Source organism: Schistocerca cancellata, chromosome 1 (assembly GCF_023864275.1).
Source record: "Schistocerca cancellata isolate TAMUIC-IGC-003103 chromosome 1, iqSchCanc2.1, whole genome shotgun sequence".
Classification (NCBI taxonomy): domain Eukaryota; kingdom Metazoa; phylum Arthropoda; class Insecta; order Orthoptera; family Acrididae; genus Schistocerca; species Schistocerca cancellata.
This window is the reverse complement of record NC_064626.1, coordinates 1,126,400,801-1,126,415,149: the sequence shown is the minus strand read 5'-3', so window position 1 is coordinate 1,126,415,149 and position 14,349 is coordinate 1,126,400,801. Positions and strand designations below refer to the sequence as shown.

The following is a 14,349-nucleotide window of genomic DNA, read 5'->3' as shown; positions in this document are numbered from 1 at the left end:
TGTCTAGACAACTTAAGACCAAATAGATAGTGCACACAACACAAGCAACAGCTTATAGCTGCACAATGATTGTTTTTTCAAAGATATGTGACCTTTCACAACTATATATCTACGGTATACATTAGATGCAAGCTTAATGAAATACACAAAGAAGCTATGAACAAATAGACTTTATGTTACATAACACTGAAAGATTAAAAGTACAAGTATGTACAAGGAGGAGGAGGAGATTACTGTTTAACGTCCCGTCGACAACGAGGTCATTAGAGACGGAGCACAAGCTCGGATTAGGGAAGGATGGGGAAGGAAATCGGCCATGCCCTTTCTAAGGAACCATCCTGGCATTTGCCTGAAGTGATTTAGGGAAATCACAGAAAACCTAAATCAGGATGGCCGGACGTGGGATTGAACCGTCGTCCTCCCGAATGCGAGTCCAGTGTGCTAACCACTGCGCCACCTCGCCCGGTAAAAAAGTATGTACAGGCCACATCAGCACACAAATGAATACTGTCACAGACTTCTATGTTGTAGGGACAAATAACTGGTGGATGTGGTAAACAAGTTAGAAAGGGGGTAGCAGAGGGGAGGAAGGAGTCAATGGAATGTGAGTGGGAAACAGGTACACTAGTTACAACAAGCATATCATCTAATGGTGAGAAAAATATTAACTGGCTGCAGCTACTCTAGAAAGGGTGAATAATGAAACTGTATTTGATCATTAAGGATTCTGTGCTTGGTGTTTATTGGTAGCCAAAATTTCAAGTAATGTTATCTTTCTGTCTTTCTTTGCTATGTGAAACAAAGAATATTAAAGTTTATCATCCTATCAACATTGAAGTCATTAGAGATGCAGTACAAGCTCAGATTAGGGAGGGATTGAGAGGGAAATTAGCTGTGCCTCTTCAAAGGAACCACCCTGATATTTGCCTAAACCTGCGTGACCAGACGAGCATTTGAACCGTCATCCTCCTGAATGTGAGTCCAGTGTTTGCTCTACTGACAGTAAATTTAATATCACAAGAAAACATGTCCAGCAAAGGTGTATTATTTATTTTTTAGTTTCCAATCTTTCTTGATAAAAACTTTATAATGCCAAGGTCACATGAATATTTCTTTACACAGAATGACAAGTTTCAACAAACCTTGGTGTCATATTCTGGTCTTAAAAAATACTTTTGTTATGAAACATGTTCATTTTAAGTTGGATCTCACACCAAGTTGTAATGTAGATAAAAAACAACACATTAAAAAAGATTTGTCATAATCAAAATATTTAAAAACATAAAGCACCTATATTAAAAACAAAGATTCTGTGACTTACCAAACGGGAAAGTGCTGGTAGATAGACACAATAAAAACACACACAAACACACACACAAAATTTCAAGCTTTCGCAACCCACGGTTGCATGATCAGGAAAGAGGGAAGGAGAGGGAAAGACGAAAGGATATGGGTTTTAAGGGAGAGGGTAAGGAGTCATTCCAATCCCGGGAGCGGAAACACTTACCTTAGGGGGAAAAAAGGACAGGTATACACTCGCACACACACACACACACATACCCATCCACACATATACAGACACAAGCAGACATGATATTTTTTCATCGTTCCCTCTCCTTCCCTCTTTCCTGACGAAGCAACCGTTGGTTGTGAAAGCTTGAATTTTGTGTGTTTGTTTGTGTGTCTATCAACCTGCCAATGCTTTTCACTTGGTATATATATAAACCACCCATAGATTATTGTTACATCACAAAAACACAGTACACTGTAACACTTCTGTTTAGATAATCTGGACATATTCTAAACATCCAATGTTTAGAATGTGTCCAGCTTATGCAAACAGACATGCTACAGTGTACTTTGTTTTTGTGATGTCTGTCAAAAACGGTTGTTTTAAATAAAGAAATATTTATGCAATCTTGGTGTTAGAAAGTTTTTAGCAAGTAAAACAGATCACTCCTTCTGTCTTCTCAAAATGAGAAAATTCAATCCTTTCTTGTTCAGTCAGTCTAGTAGTTATACCCATACCTGATTGATCTATACATAATTTGACACCTAAATTGCAGGAAATCCTCTAAATTCCACTGTGCTCTATAGCTGGAAGCTTGCATTTACTGTTGAACAGGATGGTGGCAACAGTATTCCTAGTACAGAAAACAGGTACATATTTCCCAGAATCTAGTTTGCAGGGAAATATTAACTGGCTGCAGCTACTCTAGAAAGGGTGAATAATGAAACTGTATTTGATCATTAAGGATTCTGTGCTTGGTGTTTATTGGTAGCCAAAATTATGTTATCTTTCTGTCTTTCTTTGCTATGTGAAACATACATGTAGCATGGGGGGGGGGGGGGGGGGGGTGCAGTTGTTGTCAGTGTGACTTAGTGCCATCTGCAGAGGATACAAAAGTTTTGTTATCCTCTCTCTCTTCTTTCTACAAAGCATATCATCAATCGGTTAGGACTATAAATATTACTGTATGCAGTTTCTCTAATTAGTTTTAATTCATGACATTCAATGAAGCTAATGGAATACTTTAACCAAATCTTCTGATTTATGCGCAAAATACATTTGACTCATAATTAATCATCTAATTCAGGAGAGAAGAATCCAATAACTGTAACAAAACGTAACTCAGGAAAGTCGCTGCTTGTAAACTTCTCTCCAACTATGAAGCAGCAGCAGTTGGCACTGAGGAGAAAGGATGACTTGTCTCATCAGGTGGTGTTCACATATGATGTTGACAGAAAATCACGGCCAGAGGGTGAAGTATTGGTTAGTTACGTGTTAAAACAGAGTGATGTGTATTGTTCCAGTAATCATGAATAAATGCTGCACAACATTTTTTTTTTTTCAGTTAATGGATGGGTATTTTGTACATTTCTTTGTTCCAAGAGAACTCCCAGTGTTACCCAAACATGTTATATTTGTTCTTGATACAAGTGGATCAATGTGGGGGACTAAAATATCTCAACTTAAAGATGCTATGTCAGTGATATTGGATGATCTAAGTGAAAAAGACTACTTCAGCATTATCCAGTTCAACACAGATGTGGAGGTGAGCTATTAAATTGCTTTTTATTCATATATTTTAGCTGAATTGATAGTCTGTGCTTTCCTCAATATCTTAATTTCCATCAAATTAACCTAAATTACATTTCTACCTGTAGTATTCACACAACTACAATTTTAAAAATTCAGCTTGTGAAAAAAAGACACAAAAGAAAATTCTGAATTATGTAAACATGTGCATGAACTAATTTGAGATTTCAGTTCTCCTTGCTTCTTCCATATAACATCATAAAATCAATACAATACAATTGTAGTCATCAGTCTAAAGTTGATGGTGATTGGATGTTAAACTGTTATATTCCTTCCTTACAGTCTAAAGATAATCTAACTGGGTTTGTAGAATATTATTTCTTATAAAAGAAGCATTAGTAAAAGCTTACTGATTAGTGCACTTTGAATGTTCTACTGCTGGATAGAGAAAAAACTGACTGTTCGTAAACTGATGACCATTTATTTTTGGAAGAAAGGATATCATAGAGTAATTGCTTAGCCATAGCCTAGGTATTGTTTCCAGAGTGAAACTCTCACTCTGTAGGAAGTGTGCATTGTTTTGAAACTTCTTAACAGATTCCAACAATGTGTCAAGCAATCAGAGAGTAAACTTCATAAATTGCTCGAAAAATGGCAGAATGGTAACTGGGATCTATTGTCCTCATTGTGGAACCATCTGAAACAGAAACTGAATGAGAAACAACAAGAAACTGCCATATAAAGAGGTGCTCTTTCACCAAGGCAAAGCACTGTCCAACACTACAGCAGCTATAATAGCAAATGTGTATTTATTTAGTCTCAGAGTAGTTCTTTATCCACAATTTTCTTCAGTAAGGTCAAAATAACTACTTCCTATTCTCCAACCTGAAAATTTGTCTTGTAGAGAATGACTTTGCTTCAAACGAGAAAGGCACCATTACAGTCCATGAGAATTTTGACAAAACCTGTTTCTATGGAAAAAACAACACCATTGTTTAATATAATTCACAGCCATGGATAGAGATTTTGTTGAGAAATGAAAATGTGTTTCTATTCCTAAATATGGTTATTTGCTTTTTTAGGACACTTATCAAACAACCCTGATGGCTGCATGTTCTCTAGTTTTAATGTACTCACAAGTATTTTTTAAAAATATTTTCTGCTATATATTAGTCAGTGAAATACATATTTACTCATACGCTGATGACTCCTGGCAATACTGTTGTAAGATTTTCACTTTGTAGTTGTCTACTTGATAACTCCTTCTAATTCAGGGGTCAATTCTTATTTAAAAACTGGTAGCCCATAATAAAACAAACTAAATAAATAAATAAATAAAGTAAATAGAAAAACCTGCTTTTAAAATGTAGTTGCAAGCATGATTATGACCAAGCATTATATTTTCATTAATGTTAACACTAATCACATATACATATCCTGTGAACTGACTCTTTCCATATAATTTCAATAAAATAATCATTCAGATGATCTATGGAACATGTCACTAACTAACTAACTGAATGTCACCAGGATTCATATTTAGGAGGATTATGGTTCAATTCCCTATCTGGCTCTTCAGATTTTGTTTTTCTTTGATTACTGTAAATACCAGTATATTTCCTTTGAAAGGACATGCTCCATTTCCTTCCACATCCTTCCCAAATTCAAGCTTGTGCTCTGTCTCTAATAATATCATCATTGACTGTATGTTAAACCCTAACTAACTTTCTTTTTTCTTCCTCCTCCAAATGGAACCCAGAGGTCACCAAGCTCCAAGTTCCTGCTAATGAACAGACCATCACCACCAATATCATCACATCATCATCATTATCATCATCTTATCCACGCAAACCTGTTCCAGTCCATCAGAGAACCTCTGCCTTGGTCGTCCAACACATTTTTGCCTATTGGTTGGCATTCAGTAGCTTGTTTTGGTAAGTGGTCATTGCAAAGTATGGGAACAAGTCATTTTTGTCTACAGTCTTCAATATTTTTCTTGTAGTGAAAGGGTTTCAATTCTGCTCTGATATATTCATTATGGATGTGACTCAAAAACAAATTCTGGTGAGCAGGTATTTTATGCCATCAACTCTGCTTCCCCTGCCAACAAAACATAGGCAGTTACAGGCTTTTCACCACTGGGAATTGTATCACCCACTTCAGAGTTGAGCACCACCACTCAAGTATGTGTTAATCAACTTGGTTATGAAACTGGGGAAAAATGTAATCAACAAACTAGCTGCTCATAGGAAGATGCAAATAGTCAATGTTCAATGTGAGCAAACTGCATGACTATTGATAGTGACTGAATATTCAGCATCATAATGAAGTGAGAGTTACTGTCACTATATAGCTATCATCGCAGATGTGGTGCAGATATACAAAAACTTCTCTCACACAGTGGCTACTGTTACAACAACAAAAGCACTTACGTAGGAATGTGATAGAAAGTACATACACCATAATACGAACTGTAATGTTCTTAATATACATAAATGATATGTTAGATGGTGTCTTCAGTACTATCACATTGTTCACTGGTGATGATGATGTTACCTATAGGGAAATATCACTTAATTTAATAAATGGCAGCTGTATGGACAAATTTAAGATAACGTTTATAGCAAACAGAAAGAATTGTATTCAGTTGAGACGTCAGTGGTGAACATCTGAAGCACATCACTTCATTTCAGTACTGAGGAGTAGTACAGTGTTAGCAAAATACAACTGACCTGGAAAATTTTTATAAGACTGATGCAAAATTGACCCTTGTTAATGAACAGAAGAACTGCCCATCACAGGAAATGGTAGAAACTGTGATTTTGATGCACCAGTCATTTGCTGTCACATGTCGGTACATACACGTATCTCACATTCTCTGGCCTGAGTATCTGGCAGTGTCTTTGCATTTGATTAAGTGAGGGGAGCAGACATGTTTAGTGACCATTTGAATGCAACACACTGCGGTACTCACGGCAAAACATCAGGTGTTCTTTGCCAAGTGTTATGTGAAGAACAATTCATGAAAAATATGTGCAGAACTGTCTGCACAACAGTTTAAGATTGGTATAGTTTTGGCAAAAGTCCAACAAAGTACGTAATCCCAAACTTTATGGCAAAAATGGTCTGAAAGGAACTCTGTAGTGAATAAAAACTGTAACTATCTGAAAAACATTTGAACACCAAGAAACACTGCTCAAGTGCAGAAAATCCTGGAACAAAGTCTGAGAAAATCTCAACACCATTTCTCTGTTCAAGTGAAAATTAAGAGATTTCGAAATCAAAATGTTACCAAAGAGGGGCCTACATATGATTCCTTACAAATTTATTTTTGTGCATGAGTTGAAGTGTCCAGAATAATTTTCACGTGTAGTGTTTTTCTGGTAGCTTTTGAGTGAAGCTTAATCAGGACTTTTTGATCTTAAGTTTTTCATTTCTTCAGGGGAGGCCTGCTTCAGCCTGTCATGATACATGAATTCTCAAAAACAAAAAAAGGTCATTAGGCATCAGAAAATCTCCATCAGCACTTTGAAGAGTCACTGCATAATCTAAAGGCTGGTGTTTGGTGCACAGTGTCTGGTGTTCACATTGTAAACTATTCTTTCACCAAATTGTTAATGCTAACCAGTATGTTCAGACACTTTTCAGTTCATATGTGGATCAACTCACAGAAAATGAACAACTGTGTGGATATTGTAAGAAAGATGGAGCAACAGAACAAACCATCTTGACAACCTTGTCATGAGTGCATGAGGCATTGTCTGAGAAGAGCAAAATCAATAGAAACAAGAAATAATCCTCACACAATGGAAGAACTACAGCAGAACAATGAAAACTCTACTGTTGCTATCCCTCTGTCAAAGCTGCTATGTGTATCTCACAGTTTGATAAATTGAAAACAGCCTTGCATCTCTGTAATGGTTACAATTTCCAGCATATTCTGCGATTTTCAGTAACAAGAGTTAATCTTTCATCAGTCTTATTGCAAATATTTTCCAGACCAATTTTATTTTACCTACACTGTACTAAGAATAAGAAGTAAGATGAAATGGGGGAAAACGTAAAAATCATTATCTGCAAAGGTGAATGGAAAACCATAATCGATTGTAAGGATTCTGAGAAAGTGTAGCATTTCTGTAATTCTGCAGTATACTGATCCAACATTTAAATTCCTTATAAAGTAAGGGATATGCTGCTAGGATTATACCAGGTTGGTATTGTCCTTACAAAAGAGTAACAGAGGTGCTTGTGGAACTAGAGGAAACCCTAGAGGAAAGACATGTTGTTCTCATAAGTCTCTGTTAGTTAAATTTATCGGACACACACAAAAAAAAAAAAAAAAAAAAAAAAAAAAAAAAAAAAAAAAAAAAAAAATGTGATACTTCTGCAGCCACCATTTCATGTCTTATTCAGCAATCATGAGAATAAAATAAGAGGCATTAAGGGGCATGCTTAGGCATGTAGCCAGCAATATTTCCCTTGCTCAATGCATGGATGAAAAAGGACAGAAAATCATCAATGTTAGTATGAAGTACACTTGGTAGTAAACATGGTTCTTAGTAGTTGACATTCCAGTTTGTCATTACATTAGTGCCATTAAACTGCATGAAATGTAATACTGAAATTTTTGTCAGGTCAGTGCACAGCACAAGGAAATAAAACAGTGGCACAGTAATTAATATTTGACTACTTTCTGGTAATGTTTGCCCATATTCCAAGACAGTAATTACAAATTCATATTCAGGTTACTCATACTGTAATAACTTGTTCACTGAAGAGCAGCAGAAACTAATACTTCCAATACCTTCTTGCTTCTAAATAGGAATGGTCACCTCATCAGCAGGATTCTGTTGGGCTTAGGCCCGAATGTTCTACTTTCAAAGCAACTTCAATAAATATACAGTTGGCGAAAGATTATGTTAAATCCATGGAAGCCACAGGAGGTAAGTGTAGGTATTACATTACCATCATTGTTTTTATATTTAGTGTTACATACTTTTTTGTAGATTTTGGTTAAATACAAATTATTAAAAGTGCTGCTTATAAGTCTTACGTGAAACTGACAGAAAAATTCATTGTTGAGCCTTTCAAAAACTTTGTCTTCAGTTAAGGCAGAATAATAAGTAAAACAGTTTCTTAATTATCCTCATCACACCCAGGCACTCAGGGCCAGAAGTTCAGTCACTATGTTGCAAATGCAAATAGAACTTCGAATGCATTGCAGAAATATTTTTACCACCAAGACACTATATACTCTGTCCCTCTCCTCCTTCTCCTGCTATCTGTACTTCTCCTCCTCTCCCTCTCACTACCCATCTCTTCCTTCCTATGTCGCTCTCCTCCTCCCACTCTCTCTATCCATTTCCTCCTACCCCTCTCTTTGTCCATTTCCTTCTCCCCCATCTCTGTCCTCCTCCCCCTCTCATTATCCATCTCCTCCTCACTCCCTCTCTATCCATATCCCACTCCACCTCTCTCTGTCTGTCTCCTCTGTCCATGTCCTCCTCCCCCCTCTCTCGGTCCATCTCCTACTTCCCCCTCTCGCTATCCGCTCCTTCTCACCTCTCTGTCTCTTCATGTCCTCTTGTCCCTTTCTCCATCTATTTCTTCCTCCTCCTCTTCTTAGTTGCCCTCTCCCTTTCTCTCCATCCATCTCCTCCTTCAACCACTGCTTCTATCCATCTCCTCCTCCTCCTTGTCTCTGTTCCCACCAGGTCACCCCCCTCCCCCCCTCCCACCCCCTGTATTTCTTTCCAGATGCTGTTATGTGTACCAAGTTTGGTTGGGTTTAGTTGTTTTTTACATTAGGTAACCATTTAGTTTTGTATACAGGTGACAAGTCAGAAATTTACAATATATTTACAATCATTTTATACTAATAAAGAATAATGTAACACTTAAATGATATTTGTGTGAACAGTTGTGTATACATAGCAGGATATGTAACCGCTTTTATCCAGTCCAGATTAGCAGTTAATCATTGCATTCAACAACTAACATTTATTATAATAGTTCTTGGTATAAATAATAACAAGAAAAGGCAGATCAGAAAGGAAAGATTACAATATTTTATCACATATGAAACTATACTTTTAAATTAAAATGAAAGTTCTTATAGCACTGAAACATATGTAACTTCCATTAAAATAAGCTCCTCTAAGAATGAGATAAGTATTATTTGGAAAGTATTAAAAAGTAGATATGAAACAGTAGATGCTTGAGCAGTAAATAACGAGCTCATCACAGATAGAACTCAAAGATGGGTTTTAATGATTTATTTTCTGTTGGTGGCACATAATTTAGGACTGAACAGTTTCTTAGCAGATAAAAAGAGCATTTCAAAACATATTTGATTAAAGTGAATTATGTTGTACATGTCTAAAATAAGATTTGAATGTTATCAACATTATTAAAATTTTCTAGAGGTTATGGTGAGATCAGTAACCTATTATTGTACATATAAACTTTTTAATATATTGAGATAAAAATAGCACTTTTGATAATGACAGTTTCTCAGTCTGATTTAAAAATGCTGCCATGTAATGACGAAAACAAAAAATAGTAAAGAACTGCTAAATCATCTCATGGTTGTCAACATTTTCAAAACTTTTTTAGTAGAACTGGCAGATGTCTATATACTATTGATAATATCAAACAGTGTTAGTGTTATGTAAAACCTGACATCTACAAATCTTCAATGCAGTAACATAATCAATGTAAGTAGGCATTGTAAACTGACTTTCTCTTTGACAATGCACAGCCACAGTGGCCTGAATAATCACATGCACCTCAATGTACCACACATTTCAATGTTTTGTGACAAATTATTTAGAGCCTCTTAAATAAAAATATGTTAAAGATGTTTTTGACTTTACTCCAAACCCTTGAGGACCATTTCATTGAGGGTATGTGGCAGGGACATTAAAATATCTTTTTTCTATTTTTTGTTATTGTGTATTCTTGTTATGACATATTCTGCAGACCTGAGGATCTTGTATCTCTAATCTAATTCAGAGACAAACTGTGTTTTAGAAAGAACTTTCTTCTCTATAGGCTATGTTAATCTTGATGTGATCTACATCTGCATACATACTCCACAAGTTATGGTGTCTGGTGGAGGGTACCTTGAACCACTATTAATCATTTCCTTTCCTGCTTCATTCACAAATGGGGTGATGGAAAAACACCTGTTTATATGCCTCTGTAAAAGCCCTAATTTCTCTAATTTGTCTTTGTGGTCCTTACTGAAATGTATGTCGGTGGCAGCAAAATGTTCTGCAGTCAGCTGGAAATGCTGGTTCTCTAAATTTTCTAGACAATGTTTCATGAAAAGAATGTCTTCCCTCCAAGGATTCCCATTTCAGTTCATGAAGCATCTCCTTAACACTCAGGTTTTGATCATACTGTCCAGTAATTTCAATGTTTTCCTTTAATTCAAACTGGTACAGTGAAAATGTGCTTAATTCATTAGACAAAAAATTGCAGGCAACTGGTATATTTTGTGATCTGCCAAAGACATGACTGTGTAAATCACAATATCCTTTTAAGTAAACTAGAATATTATAGTGTAACAGGAAATGCTGCATAATGGTTCAAATCTTTTATCTCTGGCAGGAAACAAAGGGTGTTATTAGGAAAGAGACATGCATCAAGCTATCAGGCATCATCCAACTGGGAACTAATTACATGTGGGGTCCCACAAGGTTCCATTTTGAGGCCCTTACTTTTTCTTGTGTATATCAATGACCTTTCATCAGTAACATTACCAGATGCCAAGTTCGTTTTGTTTGCCGATGATACAAACATTGCAATAAATAGCAAATCAAGTGTAGTCTTAGAAAGATCAGCCAATAAAATATTTGTGGACACTAATGACTGGTTCCTAGCCAATTCTTTGTCACTAAACTTTGAAAAAACACACTACATGCAGTTCAGAACTTGTAAGGGGTGTCCCAAGAGTATATGTCTAACATACGATGACAAGAAGATAGAAGAAGTGGACAGTGTTAAATTCTTGGGATTACAGCTTGATAATAAATTCAACTGGGAGGAGCACACCACAGAACTGCTGAAGCGTCTTAACAAATCTCTGTTTGCAATGCGAATTTTGTCAGACATAGGGGATATAAAAATGAAAAAGCTGGCATACTATGCTTACTTTCATTCCATAATGTCATATGGGATTATTTTTTGGGGAAATTCATCAAGCCAAGCTAAAGTTTTCCGGGCACAAAAACGTGCAGTAAGAATTATATGTGGCGTGAACTCAAGAACATCCTGCAGAAGCCTGTTTAGGGAACTAGGGATACTAACTACTGCTTCCCAATATATTTATTCCTTAATGAAACTTGTCATTAAAAACATATCACTTTTTCAAACCAACAGCTCAATTCATGGAATCAATACTAGAAATAAGAATAATCTTCACAAGGATTTAAAGTCACTTAGTCTTGTACAAAAAGGTGTGCATTATTCAGGAACACACATTTTCAATAACTTGCCAGCAGCCATAAAAAGCTTAACAACCAATGAAATTCAGTTTAAGAGAAGCCTAAAGGATTTATTGGTGGCCAACTCCTTCTACTCCATTGATGAATTTCTTAGTAAAACCAACTGATTTGTATATAAGTACAACATAACTTCTGCACAATTTCAGTGCAGTAATGTGTTCATTGAAAATTTGTGTGTGTGTGTGTGTGTGTGTGTAAGTATAATCTAACTTCTGCACCATTTCAGTGCAGTAATGTGTTCATTGTAAATAAGTATTACAGTAGTTGTATTACATGTTTATTACCTTATAAATAAATAAAAAACTTTTTTATTTAAAATTCAGTGCATTAGTATTTGTAAAATGAATCTTAGTGTTCATTAAAAAATGACGATCATTCCACTTGGGACCTGTGGAATGGTACATTAGCTTATTTGTTTTAGTTGTAAATATTTGTCATGTATTGTTGTTTTTCTGACATGTTCCACATCCTGGAGGGCCTCCTCACTATGGATCAATTGGAATGAAAGTAAATCTAATCTAATCTAATCATGACTGTGTCAAGTAGTGCACTGCCAATACTGATTTGAACATTGCAAAACTGTTTTCCTATTCATCAGCATTAATTTACATTTTTCTATGCTTAAAGAAGCTGCTATTCATCACACCAAATAGAAATTATGTCCAAGTTACCCTGTATCCTCACAGAACCAATCAATGACAACACTTTTCAGTACACGGAAGTTGCATATTGCTGCTCACCCTGTTACACTGTTTATTTTTATATAGCTCAAGAGTGGTCCTATCACATTTTCTGGGGTCACTCCTGACAACACTTTTGCCTCTGATGAACTCTCACCATCCATGACAATGTACTGGGTTCTATTACTTAAGAAGTCTTTGGGCCACTCACATATTTGGAAAACTATTCTACATGCCCAGATCTTTGTTAACCGTCTGCAATGGGGCACTCTGTCAAACACTTTTCAGAAATCTAGGAACATGGAATATGCCAGCTGTCCTTCTTCTGTAGTTGTCAACATATTGTGCAAGAATAAGGCAAGCTGAGTTTCGCAGGAGCATGTTGATTTGTGGCCAGAAGCTTTTCTGTCTCAAGGAAATTATGATGCATGTCAATCAATAAGTTGTGTTCAATGGAAATATTTTGTGACCAGGTAAAAGCTTTTTGCTTTTTTTGTGATATAACACCCCCCCCCCCCCCCATAACCATGGACCTTGCCATTGGTGAGGAGGCTTGTGTGCCTCAAGGATACAGATAGCTGTACTGTAGGTGCAACCACAATGGACGGGTAGCTGTTGAGAGGCCAGACAAATGTGTGGTTCCTGAAGAGGGGCAGCAGCCTTTTCAGTAGTTGCAGGAGCAACAGCCTGTATGATTGACTGATCTGGCCCTGTAACACTAACCAAAACGGCCTTGCTATTTTGGTACTGCGAACGGCCGAAAGCAAGGGGAAACTACAGCTGTAATTTTTCCTGAGGGCATGCAGCTTTACTGTATGATTAAATGATGATGGCATCCTCTTGGGTAAAATATTCTGGAGGTAAAATAGTCCCACACTTGGATCTATGGGCAGAGACTACTCAAGAGGACATCGTTATCAGGAGAAAGAAAACTGGCGTTCTACGGATCAGAGTGTCGAATGTCAGATCCCTTAATCAGGCAGGTAGATTAGAAAATTTAAAAAGGGAAATGGATGGGTTAAAGTTAGATATAGTGGGAATTAGTGAAGTTCGGTGGCAGGAGGAACAAGACTTTTGGTCAGATATTACAGGGTTATAAATACAAAATCAAATAGGGGTAATGCAGGAGTAGGTTTAATAATGAATAAAAAAATAGGAGTGCGGGTAAGCTACTACAAACATCATAGCGAACACATTATTGTGGCCAAGATAGACACAAAGCCCACACCTACTACAGTAGTACAAGTTTATATGCCAACTTGCTCTGCAGATGATGAAGAAATTGAAGAAATGTATGATGAGATAAAAGAAATTATTCAGGTAGTGAAGGGAGATGAAAATTTAATAGTCATGGGTGACTGGAATTAGACAGTAGGAAAAGGAAGAGAAGGAAACACAGTAGCTGAATATGGGTTGGGGTTAAGAAATGAAAGAGGAAGCCACCTGGTAGAATTTTGCACAGAGCATAACTTAATCATAGTCAAGACTTGGTTCAAGAATCATGAAAGAAGGTTGTATACATGGAAGAACCCTGGAGATACTAAAAGGTTTCAGATAGATTATATAATGGTAAGACAGAGATTCAGGAACCAGATTTTAAATTGTAAGACATTTCCAGGGGCAGATGTGGACTCTGACCACAATCTATTGGTTATGACCTGTAGATTAAAACTGAAGAAACTGCAAAAAGGTGGGAATGTAAGGAGATGGGACCTGGATAAACTGAAAGAACCAGAGGTTGTACAGAGTTTCAGGGAGAGCATAAGGGAACAATTGACAGGAATGGGGGAAAGAAATACAATAGAAGAAGAATGGGTAGCTTTGAGGAATGAAATAGTGAAGGCAGCAGAGGATCAAGTAGGTAAAAAGATGAGGGCTAGTAGAAATCCTTGGGTAACAGAAGAGATACTGAATTTAATTGATGAAAGGAGAAAATACAAAAATGCAGCAAGTGAAGCAGGCAAAAAGGAATACAAACGTCTCAAAAATGAGATCGACGGGAAGTGCAAAATGGCTAAGCAGGGATGGCTAGAGGACAAATGTAAGGATCTAGAGGCTTATCTCATGAGGGGTAAGATAGATACTGCCTACAGGAAAATTAAAGATACCTTTGGAGAAA

The 14,349-nt window shown here is 36.6% G+C and overlaps 1 protein-coding gene across 1 annotated transcript in view; it reads left to right on the top strand.

Annotated features, from left to right (window-relative positions):
- Nucleotides 1-14,349, top strand: part of LOC126163076 (inter-alpha-trypsin inhibitor heavy chain H4-like) — a 72,969-nt gene that overhangs the window by 30,279 nt on the left and 28,341 nt on the right. The window contains exons 5-7 of the mRNA XM_049919985.1: nucleotides 2,598-2,773; nucleotides 2,856-3,056; nucleotides 7,863-7,983. Of these exons, the coding sequence (XP_049775942.1) occupies nucleotides 2,598-2,773; nucleotides 2,856-3,056; nucleotides 7,863-7,983 (498 nt within the window). The remainder of the gene's footprint in view (nucleotides 1-2,597; nucleotides 2,774-2,855; nucleotides 3,057-7,862; nucleotides 7,984-14,349) is intronic.